This window comes from Patella vulgata, chromosome 7 (assembly GCF_932274485.2).
Source record: "Patella vulgata chromosome 7, xgPatVulg1.2, whole genome shotgun sequence".
NCBI classification, from domain to species: Eukaryota; Metazoa; Mollusca; class Gastropoda; family Patellidae; genus Patella; species Patella vulgata.
In genome coordinates this window covers 38,296,006-38,318,918 of record NC_065885.2, presented here as the reverse complement: position 1 = coordinate 38,318,918, position 22,913 = coordinate 38,296,006, and the positions used below count along the sequence as shown (strand labels likewise).

The window sequence follows — 22,913 nt, the reverse complement described above, 5'->3', positions numbered from 1 at the left end:
CAAGTTTTGATATTGGTTGCTGTAAGGCGATAACATCTGAAGAGTCCACGGGAAGAACGATCTAAGTCACATTTTTGTCTTTTCGCATAAAAAGCAAAACAGACTTTTGGACGAGAATGCTTGACACGAACAGAACAACGAGTGGGTTTAATTACAACTTCAAAATGATGTTTAATACGAATCATAATTACCAGTACAACAATTGACTTTCACTTTTCAGCCACATTAAGGTCAAATAAAGGGTACGATGGACCTAATTTTCCGGGAGGCCATTTCAGATGTGACTCCGATCGCTTTTACCTGAAATTGAGTGTTCCATAGAAAGCTTATACAATTTGCTACCAGATGGCGCCATTAACTGGGGTTCGTTGAAAAAGTGACTTAGATCGTTCTTCGCTGGGGCTCTTCATCTGTTAAATGGGTAATTGTCATCCATAGAAGTTTTCTAGTATTTAAATGTCTCTTGAAAGGTTGCCTAGGTTACCTGTATTTCCCTGTGATAGTGATACAACTATTAGTAACTGGAAAAACTAAATTAAAATTTAAATCTGTCAAATACTGTCCTGATTTTTTAAATTTATATTGTTAGCTTAGCTTCAAGTCTGACAACTATTTCGACAACGTTGACGATGTAGATATGTTTTCTGTTGATAACATAATGAGGAAACTCAGAGATCCCGTAGATAAAACAATGTAAGTTAATTTAGATTTTAGGTAGACTAACATTGAACTTAAATTTTAATTTATTAAAAAAAAAACAAAAAAAACGAAAAAAAAAAAAACGACGTGATCCTTCACTTTGAATCAACTTTATTTTGTTTAATATCGGTTTCAGTTGGCCTATAGGAGCTTCCATAGTTAACGCCTTCTACGACCCAACACAAAATTCCATAAGTAAGTTATTACAATATGACTTATTGTTGTTTGATTTATAGAATAACACGCCCGTCGGGGTGGGGTTGCCAGCGTAGCGAGCAAAATTGGAGTCCCGGGAGTTTGTCTTCGGGTCATTTATAAAATAACTAGCAGGATACCCGGCTTCGCTCGGGGGTCATAACTCCGAAACCGGAAGTGGTAGACTAACGCCACCTGGCCTATGTTACTTCCCGGTCCGAGCTACCCCTATACTCCAAATTTCAGACTCGGGGCAGATGTAGCCGCCAACCCCGAACAGACAGACTTCGCTTGGGGGCCATAACTCCGAAACTGGAAGTGGTAGACTAATGCCACCTGGTCTATGTTACTCCCCGGTCCGAGCTACCTCTATACCCCAAATTTCAGACTCGGGGCAGACCTAGTGTAGCCGCCAACCCCGAACAGACCGGCTTCGCTCGGGGGTCATAACTCCGAAACCGGAAGTGGTAGACTAACGCCACCTGGCCTAAGTTACTCCCCGGTCCGAGCTACCCCTATACCCCAAATTTCAGACTCGGGGCAGACCTAGTGTAGCCGCCAACCCCGAACAGACAGACAGACAGACAGACAGACAGACAGTCACAAATATATATATAGATAGATGAACACATACATGTATTTGGATATTATGGGATAGAGAGTCTATTGTAGGCTATTTACAGAATCTCTGCGTGTAGAACTCTCTTATTTTTATAGTTTTAATTTTTAAATTTATTCAATTACTTTTAGCGTTTCCAGCTGGCATTCTCCAGCCACCATTTTATGATAAAGATTATCCAAAGTAAGTTAAATACCTGATAATTTATGTATTTTTTTATTTATAATAAAGCGGGGGTTCCTCGTGCATCCAAACATTAACTATTAAATATTCCAGATGGCGCGTAATAATAGTATATTAGTCCAAATTATATCAATAAAATCAACCAATCCTAAGACAATGTAAGTTATTGCCATCTAAAGTTCTATTTATTTTCTGTTGATATCATGGCGTCATCTTATTTTGTCTTAGAACGTCAACCACATACTGAAGAATAGAAAGTTTATATCTATTAACATCGAGGTCACCATGTTATTCAACTAGTATTTTTCTATTCAATTGCCTGGATTATTAAAAAAAAGTTACCTTTTGGAATTGTGTGGCTTAAAGGGGGAGAACTCGAACTACATATTAGGACGCAGACCACAAATCCCTTCCCATATCTCGGTAATTCTTTCTATTTATAGTTTCTCTCTCCCATTTTTGTTAACTTTTTTGATTTATAAGAGTTAATATTCGTGGCCGAGAGGTTGGTTACGGCGATATATACGGCGGATAGTTACATGTTTTAGTATGTTACTTCAAATTTGTACATCTGAAAGTTTCAACCTCATACAAGCTTTGGAACAGAACATTGTCACTAATTTCCAGATGGAACACATCCATCCCAATGAAAATGTGGGAAAATGCTGGATCCGGGCAAAAAGACAAGAATTATCATTAAATTAAAGTCAATGTGAGAATCTTTGGGGGTCTGCCCCAAGAAGCTTCATGGCCTGGCTCATCAAACCTCACCTGTGTCTTGTCATCAAAGCAGAATCTATGGCCTAGAAAATGTATTTGTTTTTGTATTTAAACAACACTTTATTCTCAAAGAGCATAAATATATCTGCATGGGGAAGCTAATGTATGTATACTTTTTTCAGATCACTTATCTATGGCGGTATTGGTTTGGTTATTGGTCATGAAATAACACATGGTTTTGACGACCAAGGTACGCATTTGTTCGCATGTGAAGAAGTAACCGGTTTGCCTTGTTCGAAAATTTCAGCTGGAAATACTTTGGCGTTGGATATTCATACTTAAACAAAAACAAATTATTTGGAGAACCGGTGGATTAAAAGGATAAATTAATCATGTTTTACTCCAGAATATTTGTTGCAACTCTTCAAAAAGAACGAAAGCTCACCGTATGTATACTGTCCAATAGTAGGGTTATCGGGTCATCTGATAAATGGGTCGTTCAATGAACTCTTTCTATTTTTGAAGGTCGACAGTATGATAAAGATGGAAATTTATATTCATGGTGGACAAATACATCATCCATTAAATTTGATGAATTGGCACAGTGTATAATAGATCAGTATTCCAGCTATAAATTTGGCCCCGATTACGTAAGGTTTATTATTACCATTGATATTCAAATAATTGAAATGTTATGCCATATCTACAATTAGATTGGATTTATGACAGAGTACATTAATGTAAAATGCCTCTTACTAACCTTGTGATATATTGTCAAATAATTGTGTCATCTCTGTGGAATGGCATGTTGGTCCGTTTGTCGGATTATATTTTGTATCTTCATCTAGTTTCAATACTTATCCATTTCAACGAGATGCAAACGTCTAATATTTCCCCCTCCTTAAACAATAACAACTGGCATTTTTAAAAATATTTTATAGATAAAAGGTACAAATACACAAGGCGAGAATATAGCTGATAATGGTGGAATAAAGGCAGCATTTAAAGTAAGTATCAAATATACTGTAGACTAATATATAAATGAGGGTGCGGCAATAGTAGTCCTCCTTATGGTTGCTGATACGTCATTATCTTACACATTGGGTAAGCAAGCATTGTCATTGAATGTGCGGTTTTAACATTGTGTGAAGTGGTGTCTCCCTTATTGCATTTTGTTATTATTAATAAAAGAGGATTGTGGTTTCGTTTAGCACTATGTCAATAACTTGTTAATGCTATATGTACAGTTTTTTCTACAGTGTTAACACCCATGAGCCAATTCCAAATAACTATTATTTTCAAGTCACTTTTATTCTTTGTGTTTGTATTTGTAACATGAGAAATGTTGCAACGGTCTTGCCTTCTTCGGTGTAGATCCGGCTTCTAAAATTCAATTCTAGATTATAGCATCAATTATCTACAAATTGTGGTGAACACTTTCTTCATTTATCCACAAAATGTGGAAGCAAGACACATTCTTATTAAAATATACGTTTATTCACAAACCATAAACATTCCTTTCTAATGAATAGTTTATTTTTATTTCAGGCTTATAATACATGGTTAAAAAGTAATAATGAAGAATATGATAAATTGCCAGGTTTAAATTTGACACACAATCAACTCTTCTTTATCAATTTTGCGCAGGTAACCATGTGAATGACAGACACGCAAAATAAAAAACTATTTATGGATAAAAAATTACAAGATTTCCCAAGTCGTTATCTGGTATACTTAATAACGATTTGTGAAATCTTGCTGAAACGTCGCATTTTAATAAACCGTATTAATTGTTATCCATAAGTAGTGTTTTATTTGATTACTAAATGCCATTAAAAATATACAGATAAGCCATATAGAAGTGCCATTAAAGGGCCCGTAAACTGGTGATAAATGTCATTAAGGAAAGTTACCTTACGGTGATAGATGTCACTATAAAGAAAGTAAACTTTACCGTACGGTGATAGATGTCACCATACAGAAAGTAAACTTTACCTTACCGTGATAGATGTCACTGAAAAGAAAGTAAACCTTACCTTACGGTGATAGATGTCTCCATACAGAAAGTAAACTTTACCTTACCGTGATAGACGTCATTAAAAAGAAAGTAAACCTCACCTTACGGTGATAGATGCCACTATAAAGAAAGTAAATATTACCTTACGGTGATAGACATCATTTATAAAGAAGAGAAAGTAAAGCTATATTACGGTGATAAATGTCTTTAAAGAGAAAATGAGCTTGACCACACTGTGATGGATATGTTAACGAACATCAGATAAAGTAAACTTTACCCTACAGTTATATACACCGGGCATTAAAGTTACGGTGATCAGATAAAGTAAACTTTACCTTAAGGTTATAAAATTAATTTTTTCCTTTAAATTAAATTCTTGTATTGTCCAGGGTTGGTGTGGTAAGAGAACCCCAGAAGCTTTACATAATCAGATATTGACAGATCCACACAGTCCAGGCAGATACAGGTAGCACTATATATTTCTACTAAGTGATAAATGATTAAGAACATTTCTTGCGTATTTGGTTCTAATGTTTCATGTTTTAATTTAATATCTTATAGAATAAAGATATATCTGCAGAGCTCGATTTCAATTGATGTAATTTATCTCTACTTGAAATTTAGTTAGTGAATCATAAATCCATATAATATTATTAAACAGTTGCCCGACAAAAGAATTATCTTGAAATTTATCAAGGATGAACTGCAAATATAATGGCAAATGGTCACTGAATCCATATAGAAGCACACGTGGCATGACCAACTCGTCACCTCTAAAATTACCCCCCCCCCCTCCGGCCTACCCACCCCTCCTAGATTATTATTTCATCACTGGACGAGGTAACTGGCTGAACAAATTTTACCAAAAATGAGCAGGAATTGAGATAACTTATCTTAGTATGGTGAATATTTATAAATTTATATATTTTCAGAATAATCGGAACTCTATCGAACAGTGAAGATTTTTCAAAGGTGTTTCAGTGTAAACCAAATTCCACAATGAATCCAAATAAAAAATGTTCTGTTTGGTAATTTATGAACTGCTGTATATAATGTTAATTTCTTAAATATTATTTTAGATATTTACTTATATAACTTTTAATCAACTTTGATTTTATTTCGAAGCTTGAAATCCTTTCGGTTTTAAAACTTCCATATAACATCATTGGTATACTGCGCGGTCGCAAATAAACTTATAACAAAAATAAAATGAAATGGGGTTTAACGTTCTACTGGTCTGAACTTAGAACAGTTTCATTTATACAAGACTCGCCTTTTTATACGCCCACATTTTCATGTGGACGTATATTGTCGTCGCCCCTGTCCGTCCGGATGTCCACAATTTGTTTGTGGACACTCTTCAGGTCACAATTATTATCCGATATATATTGTCGTCGCTCCTGTCCGTCCGGACGTCCACAATTTGTTTGTGGACACTCTACAGGTCACAATTGACGAAACTTTAAATATAGGTATATCTCCAAAAGATCTCGATTCTTTTCGATATTGGCATGTATCGGATCGAAACTTCATAGATTATGGCCCCTGATTGTCCGAAAAATCACGTTGTTAGCTTGTGGACACTCCAGAGGTCACAATATTCATCTGATTTTGATGAAACTTGCAATGCATGTTTATGACCCAAAAATCTTGGCTCCTGTCGATATTCACGCATATCGGAGAGTAAGTTCCTGGTTTATGACCCCTGATTATACGAAAAATCACGTTTTTAGTCCGTGGTCCCTCTAGAGGTCACAATTATTATCCGATTTAAAAAAGCATTCTAGTATATCACCGTTACAACCCTAATTTTGGTTGAGTACGAATTTCGTGAAAATCGGACCCAAACAGTGTAAAAATATGGTATATCAAGGTTGTTGACCCTCTAGAGGTCACACTTTTGATCCGATTTTAATGGGACTTGAATACATTTTTATAACCCAAAGATCTGGGTTCCTTTTTATATTCGCGCATATCGGATCACAACTTCTTGAATTATGGCCCTTGATTGTACGAAAATTATCGCGTTATTAGCTTGTGATCCATCTAGAGGTCACAATTATTTTCCGATTAAAAAAAAAAACCGCTTTAATATTTCACCGTTACACCGTAATGTCGGTTGAGTTCGAATTTTGTTATAATCGGACCAAAACTGCGGGACAAAATGGCCGCCCCTTGTACGCAAATAGTGTAAAAAAAATATGGTATATCAAGGTTGTGGGCCCTCTAGAGGGTTTATAACCCAAAGATCTCGGTTTCTTTCCATATTTGCGCATATTGGTCTGTAAGTTCCTGGATTATGGCTCCTGATTGTACAAAAAGTCATATTATTTTTTTTAGCCCTATCTCTGTCCATCTCTTGCAAAATGTGGGCGTATCTTGCATGGCAACCGCTTGTTAAAGTAAGGTGCTTAGATACGTCAAAGTATTTCATTGCTCGCAAAATATTTCTTTTTCAACCAAGATGATTTTTAGTGAACAGTATAAGAAGTATAAATTATATTTATCTTGTTTAAGTACCCAATATTTATCTGTTTAATTGTGTACAAGGAAAAATTGTTGATGTTTATATATATATATATATATATATATACATGTATATATATATTGATCATGCTTATTGTAATATTATCTGGGTATTTTATGTAAATAATTATTTCTATTAATTAATCCAGAGAGATAGAACCATTGATTTCAATAAAACGTTTCTATGCCGTCCGTAGTTTTTATTATTATGTTAGCGTATAATATCAGGAGTCTTTGCAGAATGAAGAATCAAATATGGTTGAAAATTTACCAAGTTGAGGGTCATATGGAAGAATGCCGAAGTTATCGATTAAAGTATTATTGCGGATTAAAATGTGATATGTAAAGAGATACTCATTGTTAATTCTCTCTTATGTCTCACGGTAATTTTTCTTACATTTTTTTCTGGTTTTTTTTCGTCTCTGGTTACGTCTTCCTAATAAATGATTAAAAAGACAATTACTAAATAAGGCACAGAAACCTCGCCTTGAATTATATCCTGCACTGTTAATTTTGATGATAAAGTGGACTTTGGTATATTTATTATTTCCTTACGTAATACGTATGCTATGTCACGAATCTTTGCTTTTATCGATGATTTTCTGAGAACACCCCTTTAATGGTCTCTTCAGCATTCATTCTATTGTTATAAATGTTATTTTCTTTAGTATTTGGTGATAATAATAATGTCAATTTCTCTGTTCTAAAGTAATTCACTATCTTCCTTTCAAAATGGAAAATATTAAAATCACCAAATATATTATTATCTTGGCTGCCATCCTCCGAAAAACTGGTATATACTCCCAACAGAATGGCAAAGTACTGATTATACAGTTTTTTTGTTGTGTAGACATTGTCTTCTTCAATAATAGATTCTTGTATAAAAGATAATGCCATGAAATAGTGTAATACTATATTTAAAGGAGATAAATAGCTAATATTTGGCACACAAATGGGTTGTAACGCTTATAGTAATGTAATATGAATGTCTTTAAACTGTAAACTGATTTACATTCAATCATCTCTGTTCTTACTGTGAAGAATTTCTAATCAGTTATGTTTGGCGAAATGCGCGAAGAGTCCGAATTAAATGGCAGTCATTGGCATCTGGTTATTCCAGTCTACACTGGTAGTATTCTCCTACATGGGATATGTTTAGCCTCGTTTGTTGAGTCGCTACATACAAATGGCACTCGAAGGCATTCTGGCAATTTTAACATTTTCATTTTGTCTTAAATATTGGATAACAGAAGCCCAACTTTTCAGGGTAAGATAACAACATCAATGTTGATTTAAATATGTTTAGCCTCGTTCGTCGAGTCGCTTCATACAGATGGCATCTGAAAGCATTCTGGCACACGATTCGCGTGCCGATTTTAACATTTTCATTTTGTCTTAAATATTGGATATCAGAAGCCCAACTTTTCACGGTAAGATAACAATGTTGATTTAAATTGACCATTAAGTCGTGTTTGCAATGTCGGAAACTGGATGATATTGAGTTCAAGACTTGGCTACTTTAATAGAGAAATGAAATGAAATGTTGTTTAACGTCCTACGCTTCTGCACCTAACCTGGGCTAATTGAAGACGGGACTTTAATAGAGAATCATATCACTTGGAGGTCAGTCGTGCTGTATTGAATCTCTACTATGAAAACTGCCAATTAATAGTGGGGTGTCAAACTAGTCAGTTTGTAGATTTAACTTTGAAGTGATATCAAGCATGAGTATTCAACCTTTGGGGTGGGGGGGGGGGACAATTAAGTGGTCAGATTCGGAGTTTGCCCCACGGAAACACATCAGATTTTATATTTTTATAACCGACTAATACATAGTTAACATTTGGCACCAGTTTCAATCATTTTACTTATGAGGCAAATTTTGACCCTATTTGTGGGCGTGGCAGATTAGGCACATCTAAGTGGTCAGATTAGGGGTTTGCCCCAATGAAACCAGTCAGATTTGATATTTGTAGAACCGTCTCGTAATTAGCTAACATTTGGCACCAATTTCAATCTTATTACTTATGAGGCATTTTCGGACACCCGTCCACACTTTTTAGGGCAGTCAGAAAGGGGTGTGGCCCCATTTTTTCCGGTCAGATTTTTCATTTTAAGATTCAGATATAGCACCACAACATTTCAAAATTATTTCTGACCATATTACTCATGATGTAAATTTTGACCTTTTTTGTGGGCATGGCAGATCGGGCAGATTTTAAGTGGTCAGATTAGCGTGCCCCACTGAAACCAGTCAGATTTGATGTTTGTAGAATCGGCTCATACATAGCTAACATTTGGCACCAATTTCAACTATATTACTTATGATGCGAATTTTGGCCCCGCCCACACTTTTTAAGTCAGTCAGAAAAGGACATGGCCCCATTTTATCCGGTCAGATTTATATTTTTTATATTAATACATTGTATGGCAATATTTTAGAAATAATTCTGATCCTATTACATATGAGGCAAATTTGAGCTCCACTGAAACCTCGTAAGACTGGGGTTTTTGAATTTGTCCTATCAAACCTTCTATTACTTATGCAGTTTTTTCGTCAATGGCTCTTGGACTACCACTGTTAGCTGGTCTAAATTATGTTCTGAAGTTTGGACGGCAACAAAATATCAATTTAATGAGACTACAACTCAATCACTAACCTTAGACTATTAACGCAACACATGGGTTCTAAAGTGGCGAGATTTTTTAATTATAGGAGCTCTATATGCTATCAAGTAATTATCTGACATTTGTCTAAACTCAACTGTAAATATACAAGCACTATATAGAAAACAGAAGCTTGGGATCTGTAAACTTAATACCCAGCAGCCATCGCCAGTATATAACCCCACAGCTTCTATTGCTACTGAATCGGCAAAGAACGCGAGGAGTTAGAAATGTGGGCCACTGTTGTTGAAAGGCCGGTATCAAATTTAAACCTAAAACCTGGCAGAATGATTTTGTAAAGCCGACGTTGATATGTGCAAGCAGCAGGCATGGCGTTTATCAGAAGAGAATCCCGGTGCCATGAACAAAGTTAAAGAATTCCTTGATGTCTGTGTGAAGTTTCTTCATTAGGAATTATATCAGGAATAACATTTGGTGCATGTATTTTTGAACTCGGTGAACCGCGTGTATAGAATTATGTGATACTACACTGAATGTACATACATACACCAATGCATTTTACATTTAATATATTAACTATAGTGTGCTCTCATAAGGTCGTGTAGTGATATATAAGTAAAGAAAATATTTCTTAACACTGGATAAAGACGGGAATTAGTGCCGTTTTTATGGTTAATATCAGAAATAGATTACCGCGTGGTTGAAACATCCCCAGTCCAAAAGCAAGGAATTTGGTTAATATAGGATTGGTTTATCTTCTACAATGACTGGTATGTTTAATCAGAATTTTCTATAATAATTCATTAATTGTTTGTTATCAAATACTAATGGCTTTAACGGTCATATACCTAGGATGGTACGGAGCATTTTATTATTTTAATTAACTAATGCACGTACAAGTAATATAATTTGATTTGGTTTGAGTAAGGACTTAGTGCTATGGACTTGTAAGTCGACATGACACGTTTTTTAAAGTGATGTACATGAATCTAAATGAAAATAAAATGCAATTCCTTTAATTCTCCCCCTTTGAAAAAAAGAAAAACAAAAGAAGATAAACAGGGCTATATAATACCTCTTGTACGAGCTTTAATAGTATCTATTTCCTTGTTAAAATAAGTAGAACTAAATCATTTTTCTAAAACAATTAAAATGTACCGAACCAAGTAAGTATATGACAGCCTTTCACTTTAAAGCATTAAGACGAACTTAATAGGTTGGACAGATGTGAGGAATGCTCTCTCTATATTTTGATAAAAATAAGTCATATTTAGGCTAGCTATGTGTGGAACTGTAAAAATACATTTTAGGAATGTATGTTAGGTGTATTGTATTATCAGCTGTTATCGTGGCTGTTGGAAAATATAGTAAATGCCCTGAATAGAAAATAGTAAATGCTCTGAATAGAAAATAGTAAATGCCCTGAATAGAAGATCGGACATGCTCTGAATAGAAAATATTATTGTTCCACTATAGCCAACGTAACACAGGAAATATAAATAATATTTCTCTATTTTGTTATTGATTTTAGAAAATTTGTTCTTCTGTTTGTGATGTTGGCTAAATTCCACGAAGATGACCATACTAAACGAACGACTATTAATTACTGACACTAAATTAATGCTCCTAGAATACTGGTACTGAAAACAGTTTATCTTGTAAGTGGTGGGCCGGATAGATACTTGTGTACTTGACCTCTGAGTATCGTACATGATCTATCTTGTGTCTAATTGACCGGATAGTATCTAGATACGTCTTGTAGGGGATATTGATATCCTTCGTGCATACTAATTGGCCGGACAGATACTAATATTATTATCTGGTCGGTAATTGACCAAATGGGTACAGTGACCCATGGGTAATAGGTGAATACGTACCGTGATCTATCTTGTGTCGAAAACGTGATGTAATCTACCTTGTGTTCAATTGGTATAAGACCTGAGATCTATCATGTTGATAATTGAACAGTTGGGTATGGGGAGCCATCTTGCTTCTTACGGTCAAATATTAATTGAGATTGACCTCTTAGGTTCCGTGTTGTACATGTATATAGTTTGGTACTATGATAGCTGCCTTGTGTCTAACTGACCGTCTAGGTTCTGAGATCCATATTGTGGCTAATTAATGGGTTGGGTACTAAGATCATCTTGTGTCAGATTGACCGGTTGGGTACCGTGATCTATATTGTGTGTAGTTTGTGTGGTACTGTGATATGTCTTGTGTCTAATTGACCGGCGAGGTACGGAGATCATCTTGTGTCTAGTCGTTCGGTTAGGTTCTGATATCGGTTATACCTAGCTCTGATATTTTGTACCCAAAGATTGCATGTCTAATGTCCAACTTAGATAATATAACTTATGAATATAATTAAGCTTTTCAAAATGTCTGTCAAACTGGCTATGTTATTACGTCTTTATTTGCACGATTAGAAACTGCACCCCTATGAAATCAAAATCCATTCACATCATTGCACACTGCATTTATGTAGTAATGAAGGCGATATGAAGTCATAGCTCTCATCATTAATTAGACAATTGCTGCATGCAAAATGTCACCCATGATAAATGACATGACCTTTTAGTATAATATATACGGTAATTATCGTGGTGAATAATAGGTTTATTAACCAGGATAATTGTCAGCTTGATCTTTTATCAAAACAACAGTTTCTATATTTTAAAAAATACTTTATAAAGTTTATCATGTTCGCTTCCTGTAGCTAAATCCTTTCTGTTTCGAGTATTTGCTAACTCAATGACTCCATTATAAATGGTGCAAGGTTCACTACTAGTGACTATCAGAATAAATATAACGATAATATTGCTCCTAGAATCTTTGTGTTATATCAAAATGATTTATTTGGAACGATTATGAAACTTGCATACTTGAATAATATACAGAGCTGTTATGGCTTTTTTTTTATAGCTGTATGAATTTTTTTCTATTATGGTTTATCTGTAAATATTTATTCCTATGCCACCTTCATTTGGGGGGAAAGTGTGGGCTGATTGTGTTATACACTCCATCTTCTCATTAGGATAATAGCGTGCTAAAGTTCATAAACCTTATACGGATTAAACATATCTCCCTGGTCAGTTTGTTTCCTTACCTATCAGTTTCAATTAAACTAATTATCTTTAACAGCTTATAAATATAACATGGTTGCCCGTCCCTGTCATTCAGGTAACCACTTCTTCGGGTAATCACCTCTTTGATCTAAAGTTTTCTTTTAAGAGCAAATGCCATATGATTGAAAACGTATGTTCTATCTACAGCTTTAATATTTTGAGTGTTACGTTCTGCTGACTTTGCGTATGATAACTGGTCTAATTTCCGTTACATCATCAGAAACTGCGACCGCAAACATATTGCGAAATTTGATGATTAATGTAGATAGACAAACACACAAATATCTACCATATGTTTATACTTTAGATAATGAAAATACTATGAGGCACCATACCCCTATATCAAGTAGTAATATAATATAGCACCTGTTTACATATACCAACATTAGATCATAGTATATTGTATATAGATGTTCTATATAGATGAAGACCGTTGAAATCATTTTCCGTTGCTTCTTCGGGTTTGTTTTGGCATGGATGGGGTGGGAGACGTAACATTTTATGGAGCCCCTAAATACAAATTGCCACTGAACTAATTATCGAGTTTGACATTTTGGATCTTGGTGTTTACACTTTGTGTCTGTTTCTCGTTGTGTTAAAGATGCATTATGTAAGAGCTAAATCTGAATATTGCTTCTTTAAGCACCATGACCACATTGCATACAAGACACACAGTGGAACCAGGATTTGTCAGGGCAATTCATTTACACGAATTAAATCTGACCTGCGATATCTTGAAAGACCATATTTAGGATGTAAATGAATGAGTCTGCTGATTTTTCCGGGTACAACAAATACCACTTTGAAATTCACCTCTGAAAGATATGGGTAATAATACTTTTTATTTTAAACATCATTCAATTACTAATAAAGGTCTGTGTACGCCACGCGAAAATTACTCATAAAACCCTCTTTATACTTATCAATATACACATGGTCTAATCACCTTGGCTTAATATATTAAGAGTAAATGTAAGTAATGAAGTATGTTGATGTCTGGTATATGTCAGTTTTATATACGATGATAAGTATATATATATAACTTTATCTATATAATCTAGTAAACTGTTGATGGTTTATATAATATACATCATGTTTGTAGAGATAGTGTTAAATCTGCTGACTATACTATATCAATGAATAAAGGCCAATCTGAGAAATAGTCCACAACTTTTCTTTTTATAATCTTTTACCCCGGATTCTGAAAGCCACTGAAACCTATTTCTTTCGGGATGTTTGCTTGTACACACATATATATATATATATTTATTTAATCGCACTGGGACATTCCACAGTTTTCGATATTGCAAACACGACTTATTGGTCAGTTTAAATCAACATTGGTGATGTTATATTACTGTGATAAGATAGGCTATTGATATCGAATATTTAAGACAAAATGTAAATTTTAAAATTGGCACACGAATCACGTGCCAGAATGTTGTCGTGTGCCATTTGTAATGAAGTACCCGACGAACGAGGCTAAACATGTCCCACAGGTGATTACTATCTGTGTACACTGGAATAACCAGAAGTCAAGCCCAAAGACTGCCATTCAATTTAATAACTCCTTTAATTCTAATGCTTTATCAGCTATCATGCCACTGTTGTTGATCAGAATGTCTTACAACAAAGTCTGGTTTTAGAAATTGCAGAGTGTGCAAAATTATAATGAAATATCACTATTTAGTAGATCAATTAATTTTCCTGTTATTATAGTTTTAGGTCAAATTAATTGTTATCTGACATTTTGTGAAATTGTTTGATTCTCCTACATACCTATCTCTCCGCAGATCATTCGTTAAATGGGCCTATGATGCTTTTAAGAATGGTATAAAATAATTTTGATATCACGTGATTTAACTTTTCATTTATATTCGGAATATTCACATTAGGTTTTTTTGTGAACATAAATCTACCTCGTCACCAATGAGTTGTTTTGAAGGAGCTAAGTCTTTAACTCAATATTTTCCATAATATTCGAAATTAAAAACACGAATTAGAATTCAATAGTGATCAATTTCAATGAATATTAATGTTGTTATCTTGTCGTGAAACTATAGGATCCTAATATCTTCTTCGATTGGCATTTAAGCGACGTTTCGACGAGGATATTCTCGTTTTTATCAAGCAAATGATATCAAACTCAGTAATTGTGTATCCATTAATTTGTATCTTGTGTTAATATTACTACATGCCAATCACCAATATGGAAATGTGGCCACCAGACTAATCATCATTTGCTTGATAAAGACGAGAGTATCCTCGTCGAAACGTCGCTTAGTATCAAACTCAGTGATTGAGTATCCATAAAATTGTATCTTGTGATCCTAATATCCAATATTTAAGACACATTAACATTTTATAATCAGTACACGAGTCGTGTACCCTATGGTTTCGGATGCCATTTTGTAATAAACAAATAACAACATATCTTACAACACAATGTGGAAGTAATTATAGTAAAGGTTGATTCACAAACTACAAAATAATAATTTTAAAAACGTATAGAATGTACTAAGCAGGCGTAAATGACTGCTGTTCAATTTGAACTGTTCACGTATTTCACCGAACATAATTGATTAGAAATTACAATATCATACGCCCTTTAACTTTCAATTTACGAGTTATTTTAAATATATTTAATAAAATGCATTAATTTCTTTTGAAAGTTGTCAGGGCACTTTATTTATGCCACCAAGTACTAAGTCAGCTATGATAACGAGTGGAAAATACACATCGGTGAACCATGTAACAATATTAAACAAATATTATATTTATAAGACACAACTGGCATCTAATCAACCAACTAAAGAAGGGTACGTCGCTTTTCTACATTCAAACACAAATATAGACTCACAAGTAAATAAAGACATTTTGAAAAGTGGAAATTCCTTTGAGTGACTGACCCCCCACCCCCAACCCCTTGAATTGTTAAGACTGTTAAATTTATGAACATTGTGAACAGATTGTAATGTTGACTGTGTCTATAATCGCTTTCATTTGTATGTTAATTACAAAGTTCAGTCAATAAACTAGCTTTTAAATAAAACAAAAATACACACCATTTGTCAATGTGTGTTGAATTAAGATTGTCAATCGTGTTTGCATTATCTTTTTTTATATACTTTTCAAAGAAATGGGGTGTCTTTACCGTAGATATCGTGTTAATGAAGGCCTATTAACTTTGAAGAATGTTATGGCATTGTGTCATTTCCTATTTATATGTGCAATGAGTGCGGATGAAATTGTTTTTTTTTTTTTTAATTCATGCTATTTAAATTGACATTTTGTTTTTTTAAATCTTGCTATTTAAATTGACATTTTTTACTCGAAGTAATATTTTGATGTGCCTTTAGTGGGTATGTTATCTTTGTTTATAAGATTGCACGCCATTCGTAGATACCATAGTGGGTTCAAAAAACAAACATACCACAACTACTGCTGAAATATAGGATCTATAAGACAAACAATATATCATAATATAGTATTTTGTGGCACCATCAGATATTACCAATATTCCACCTTCAAATTGTAATCCCAATTCTTGTAACTGTTGAAGATGACCGATATAAATGCATGTGGTATTAATGTGTTGACGGTGTCCTGTCATTGCTATAGTTATTATACACTATTACATAATATTATATACATGCTCAGCTGTTAGTCAAGATTCGTTCTATGTGTTCCAAGATAATGTAATAGGCCATGTCGGTGTTTATTTACATTGGCCAAACCTCTGGTCTCCAGAAGAATCTTTTATTTACGTAAGGGGTCGAATTTTGCTGATTTAGGTTCCATGTTGCGGAGAGAACCGCAATTTCCCGAAACAGTGGCCCGACAAAATCCTCTTGCTAGCCATGACTGCACTTGGAACCAAAATCTGGGTTTTTGATTGAGTGAAACACAACACAGCGAGGAGTATGGAAAAACCGATGTCATTTCTTGAATAGAACTTCACAATAAATCCAAACCCCATTGTTGTAAAAATCAAACGGATTTTGAAATATTATACAGTAATACACAAAAATACCAAGGACTGAAAATTAGGCATATCATGATGAACTGCTTTAAATTATAGCCCAATCAGGGAATTCATTTGAGCGAGAAATATTTTGTCAATGTTATCCAATCAACTGCTGTAAAAGATATCCCGGACGTGTGAAAAAAACTTCAAAGTGATATTATTAAGTTTTCAAAAGCCCTAAATAGTAATTGAAGAGGCATTCCACTAAAGAGCGTTCTTTTTAATTTTGATCTTGTTTTGTGTTTTTCAGAAGTAAAACCAAATAATATTCCCCTAGACGACTCCTTTGTAGAGGTCAAACTTAAACTAGACGCCGACCATTCTCCAGCTGACCAGAGTACAGTGGTGTTAACTCAACCAAGTAGACCAAAGAAAATTACCCGTGTTACGCTCAATATGCCATTTGATGACGCTCATTGTGAAAAAGAATGGTCGTCTGGTTTATTTGATTGTCGAAAAGATGAAAGACGAAGTTGTAAGTCATAAATTTTCCGATTTTTTTCAGGGAACAATAAAACGATAGTAGGAACACATATAGGTAACAGGACAATTTACTTATCAGTGGATAACCCGGGTACCAGAGTATGCAAATGGTACCATGTCCTTTTCTGGGGTATACATGTATACCCATGCCCTAATGATGCAAGTTTTCAACCTTTTGCTCATGATACGAAAATTGTGAATAATCAGGCTTTTGTCACTTTCATTATCATGTATTTTAAAGGTTTTTTGGTTGGAATTTGGAATGCTAGAGGCGCTCTAAACAGCGTTCTCGGAATTGACAAATTTCAAAATTTTCTAGAAGCCGGGGGGAGAGAACACCCTGCCCCCCCCCCTATCTTTTGGTACCCTGGCCCTCGTTCCGTTCCGGCGCCCCTGACTGTATAGAGTACCCTAAAGTACAATTAAACGTCATTGTTACCGTAGAGTACACTAAAACAACATTGTCCTGAAAATAATACTAAAATGGCATAGTGGTAAGAATATACAAACAACCGTGTCCTGAAAGAATACTAAAATGACATTGTCCTGATAGAGAATAATAAAACAACCGTGTCCCGGCAGAGAATATTAAAATGACATTGTCCAGGTAGCGAAAGCTAGAAGAAACATAAGTATGCAATGGAAAAATCCACAACCTAAACTAGAACGACATTCTCCCTTCTGTGTAAAATGGAAAGTCGTAGTCCATCGTCTAAATTAGAGTGTACCGTGTAGGTTTCCAGAATATAATGCATTAATTAAATACATGTTTGTATTGAATTCTTTTCAGGTTGTTTTCAGTGTTGTTGCTGGTCTTATCTTCGATATACTCTAGCAACCAGATTAGGGGAAACGCCGTTTATGGCAATGATACCATGTACAGCATTTGGTCTACGGGTTAAAGTTCGATCTTTGTTTAGTTTAAAGGTATTTCGCTTATAATCATTATTCAGAGTTTGATAATTAGGCTCAGATGCAGAACACAAAGGGACAAGACAATTGGACACTTCACACTGGGTAGGATCAAGTTCAAGTCGGACCTGGTCTATTTTGAAAACAACACCTTAAAAGTCCACGTCTGTGTTCGCAGTTTTAAAAACGAATATCTATGGGTAAAATTGATTGCATATATACTACTATGTGTTTAATGGGATAACTGGAGATATTTCGGTATTTATTTCCTTATCGTGTAAATGTGATTCTAAAATAATTCCTCTTTCAAAAGTTATCTGAAAATAAATTAATATAGACTGTATGCTAATCACACCAACAACGCATGGAAAGAAACATTGCCCGGATAATCGGGGCCATATTTGTATCCGTTATATAGCCAGAAAAGTGAATATAGCTAATTGTGAGTCGTCGCAAAGATTTACCATGAACCTGAAATGGGGTTGGGCGGTCTTTTTTAGCCACTGAAGGAACATATATTTATGATATTTTGTTTTATGATATTTTTCAGGGCACATTAGTGAAAGATTTTTTCTCGACCTTATGTTGTGAACCATGTGCTATTTGTCAAATGAGTCGAGAGTTAGATGATATTGGACTTTGAATATGAAATTTGCATCAAACAATTTTTTATATCATAACGAAAGAACAAAGTGGAAATATTCTAATGTACCAACAGCATGAAGTAGAAGAATAAAGACTTAATGTTTCCGTTTAATGAGATAAATTTCCCACATAAAACCAATCCTATAGACAAGACATGAATATTAACAAATCGGGAAGTATCTAAATATCAAGTAATTCATTATACTCATAGACAATATGAACAACGTGTTTTATATATAATGTATATAGCTTTTTGTAAATAAATCACCTACTTTCATGATGCTGTTATTGCTCATTGTTTTTCTTTATTTATACGGATTCAGGCCACAAATAAATTTTACAATTTTATTTTTACGATTTGTAGTTCGTATATTTATAGCTATGCTCTCTCCCTCCCTTTTCTCCCCTTCTGGATGGCCGTTTTTTGTATCCAGAATTGAAGAAGAGGTTTTGAATTAATATTTTCTGTCAGGTTTAAATGCGGAAATAAAACAGAGTGAAGAGGCTGGTTACGGTAATATGTACGGCGGAGCAAAGACTTGACCAGATGTTGCTCTGTCTGTAATAAAAAGCATTCAGCCCAGCGAAATTTGGGGAATAGTTGGAGAAGGGCAAAGAGACCAAAATTAACATTAAGGTCAGCAGAGCCATAGCGGAAAATGTGATTAAAACACAGATCATATTTCGTTTCGTTTTTTTTATAGTACAACACTTCGTTTTACTTGTCTATACTACACTAGGATCTGAAAGAGTTATTATAGAACCCGCGTGACAGATTGGCCATTACAACGGTCTGTTGCGGTGAGTTATTGGCGTACGGTGCACGGAACTGTGGGTATCCCGCTAAAAATATCAGCGCTGATTGGTAAATCAAATGTCGGACGTCATAGGGTCAAAGGTCAGCTCTTCATGTAGCGGAGGCCACCCAAAGTATATAATAAAAACGGAACGAAATATAGATCTGTATTTTAATCAGATTGCATAGGGGACAATGTTAAGAGGACTAAAGATTAACTATCTTAAATTTTTAAGATAAAATCGATATTCATTGCTTAGTGATTGGCCAGTAAGCAGAAGTCTTGAATCTTAATGAGAAATAACCCCTCCTACTTTCTGATCAATGTCATGATTTAAACTCAATTGCCGATTGACCCTTTATCCGAACATAATCTAGAAATAATATTTATAATCCGGCAAGCACCATCAACCCCAAACATAAACTCACCCCCCCCCCCCCACACACACACACATACACAAACAGACACAGACACAGGCACAAAACAAAATTTCATCAACACAATAATAAACTCTGCAAATAGTTTGAAATAAAAAACGTACGAAAAAGTAAGAAAAATGGACTCTTATTTATAATATCACGAAGTTCTCTCGACAACGATGTTTGTGTTATTTCTGGATACAGCATCGTGAACGAATGGCCGGTTAATAGATGATATGGCAGCTTGGAATTTCTCAGCTAGTTTGGTATTATTCTCAAAATAGTTCTTCATTTTGTCCAAAATCCAGCTTGTTGGTAAAAATATGACATCACGATTAAACTTCCCGAGTTGTTGGCAGAGAAAGCACCCGGTCTAAAGTTACTCCTCAAAAATGGACTCATATTTATACTGCCACGAAGTTTCTCTACAACGATGTTTGTGTTATTTCTGGATACAGCATCTTGAACGAATGACCGGTTAATAGATGATATGGCAACTTGGAGTTTCTCAGCTAATTAGGTATTAATTTTCAAAATCGTTCTCCATTTTGTTCAGATCTAATCCAGCTTGTTGGTAAATGTAAAACATCGACGTGAAGATGGCCTGTATCCTTAAGACATTTACTGCGCCTATAGTTCTTTTTGTGCCATCAGATCGATCAGCCGCTGCCAGGCAGATACAAATTTTGCAAGAAACGGATAGAGAACAAGCTAAACAAAAAGCGATTTTTCGTACAATCAAGGGCCATAATTCAGGAAGTTACGAATATCGAAAGGAACCAATAACTTTGGCTTATAAACATGTACTTCAAGTTTCATCAAAATCGGATCAAAATTGTGAGCTCTAGAGGGTCCACAACCTTATTATACCATATATATACACAATTTGAGTACGAGGGGCGGCCATTTTGTCCGGCAGTTTTGGTCCGATTTTCACGAAATTCGAACTCAGCTATAATTAGGGTGTAACGGTGATATATTTGAACGTTTTTTTTTAATCGGATAATAATTGTAACCTCTAGACGGACCACAAGCTAAAAGCGCGATTTGTCGTACAATCAGGGGCCATAATATCGAAAGGAACCAAGATCTTTTGGTTATATAAACATGCATTTCAAGTTTCATAAAAATCAGATAAAAATTTTGACCTGTAGAGTGCCCACAAGCTAAAAACGTGATATTTCGTACTATCAGGGGCCATAATCCATAAAGTTATGGTCTGATTTATACAAATACCGAATGGAAGCGATATCATTGGGAGATAGACCTATATTTTAAGTTTCGTCAAAATCTAATAAAAATTGTGACCTGTAGAGTGCCCACAAACAAATTTTGGACGGACAGACAGGGGCGTCGACAATATACGTCCACATGAAAATGTGGGCGTATAAAAATTGAATTATGAATTTTGCAAAAGGTATAGGTGTAAATCGCTTCCCTTAAAACTCTTTCAGTATCTTTCAAAAAAAAATCCTGTAAAATATAATCATCTCGTTTTTTATTAGTTTTCTCGTTGCTTTTTATAAACACCATTTTATTACATTTTAAGAGAACAGGCAAAGCCCTCTCCCCAAAAATTTACATGGACACTGTAATACAAGGTAATACAAAATTACAACAACTACATTCAATTTCTGGTGCATACACAGTGGGCTAAGATTAATATTATTAAATTCATACGCAAAGTTGATATGGATTCGCAATACGGACTAGGAATTTACGCTTGCCAAAAGTCTCTATTAAATAACAGGAATTTCCATGCCTAGTACCCAATTTTACACATAAGTGCTTTCTGGCCATCAGAATTCTACAAAATCTTCCCCCAAAGTCGAGTAAAAGACATTTCGGGGACTCTAGATTAAAAAATTTCTCAGGGGGAGAACGGCCCCGGACCCCCACCCCCTAGAAAGCTTGAATCTGTCGTGCCCGGCTCGTGGCTGCGTCACTCGTATTAGGGGCCTGTGAATCAGTAATGCAGTACAGTATACAGTGAAGAAGACTTTTATCAGCTCTAAACAAACATCTCCACTCACGCACTCTCAATCGATGACCAATATTGCACATCATGTACCCTCGCCCATCCAGTCTACACCTGTAGATTTGAATAAACGAAACGAGAAAAGTAACACCAAATGGACGAAAAGCCAAATAAAAGAACATGAGAGTTATAATGCAGACTCCTGTAGTAAGAATGAAAATTCTGCTAAAAAACACATATTATCAGCTTACTAAATTATCACACCCCGGACACCAGCTACGTAAATGACTCCTATGTACATTTAGGGTAAGTACCAGTATATCCACTGACGAAGATACATGTATGTACTCAGATTTAGATGAAACTGACCTTCCAGTTACCAGTGGTACCAGCAAGTAGTTACCACATAGACATTTAACCTGATCAAAGCGCAAACTAACCCCAGATTACCAGCCAATAAAATAAAAACAAGGAACAAGCCAACTAGGGCAGGGATCCCAAATGACTCAAACCATCGATTCAAACACACCAGTCTGGTCTAATTAATGCTTTCACTTTCAAACGAATTCTTGTTGTTTAGCTGACGGTGCCCTAATCCTATAGAGTGACTATAGACAGACATCTTGTCGAATCGGCGGCGTATACACTCATGCCCATCACCGACACACATGAGTGAAACTTGAATAGCATTGTTTCATGTGTGGACAGTACAAAGTACAAGTTACAAGGCTTAAATAGTGAAGTGGCTAGGGAATAGATTCGTCTTTTTCCCATCATAATGCCTCGCTCGCCTTGACAATTTTCGAGTCGCATGTTTAACTGGCTTTTTTTCTCGATTTTAAGGCTATGTTTCAATGATTTCCAAACGTTTACTTAGACGAATATATCAGCCAAATAGCTCTTGGAATGGCTACAGATGCAAGGAAATGACGGATAA

At 35.1% G+C, this 22,913-nt stretch overlaps 1 protein-coding gene and 1 long non-coding RNA gene across 2 annotated transcripts; both read left to right on the top strand.

Annotated features, from left to right (window-relative positions):
• Positions 1 to 589: 589 nt before the first annotated feature.
• On the top strand, positions 590 to 6,949 carry LOC126828743 (uncharacterized). Its single transcript, XR_007683220.2, has 9 exons — positions 590 to 693; positions 836 to 894; positions 1,645 to 1,696; positions 2,599 to 2,666; positions 2,942 to 3,066; positions 3,358 to 3,423; positions 3,965 to 4,063; positions 4,823 to 4,899; positions 5,366 to 6,949. It is a non-coding gene; the product is annotated as an uncharacterized LOC126828743 (long non-coding RNA).
• A 2,802-nt stretch (positions 6,950 to 9,751) lies between these two features.
• Positions 9,752 to 19,059, top strand: LOC126828738 (PLAC8-like protein 1). Its single transcript, XM_050558717.2, has 4 exons — positions 9,752 to 10,357; positions 16,993 to 17,217; positions 18,016 to 18,152; positions 18,688 to 19,059. Exons 1-4 carry the CDS (start codon positions 10,351 to 10,353, stop codon positions 18,778 to 18,780), a joined length of 462 nt encoding a protein of 153 aa, XP_050414674.1. The 5' UTR covers positions 9,752 to 10,350; the 3' UTR covers positions 18,781 to 19,059.
• The last annotated feature ends 3,854 nt before the right edge of the window (positions 19,060 to 22,913 follow it).

Coding starts and splice junctions, on each gene's coding strand:
- LOC126828738 (XM_050558717.2), top strand. Junction 17,218..18,015: donor AAAAGATGAAAGACGAAGTT/GTAAGTCATAAA, acceptor AATTCTTTTCAG/GTTGTTTTCAGTGTTGTTGC. Junction 18,153..18,687: donor GATCTTTGTTTAGTTTAAAG/GTATTTCGCTTA, acceptor GATATTTTTCAG/GGCACATTAGTGAAAGATTT.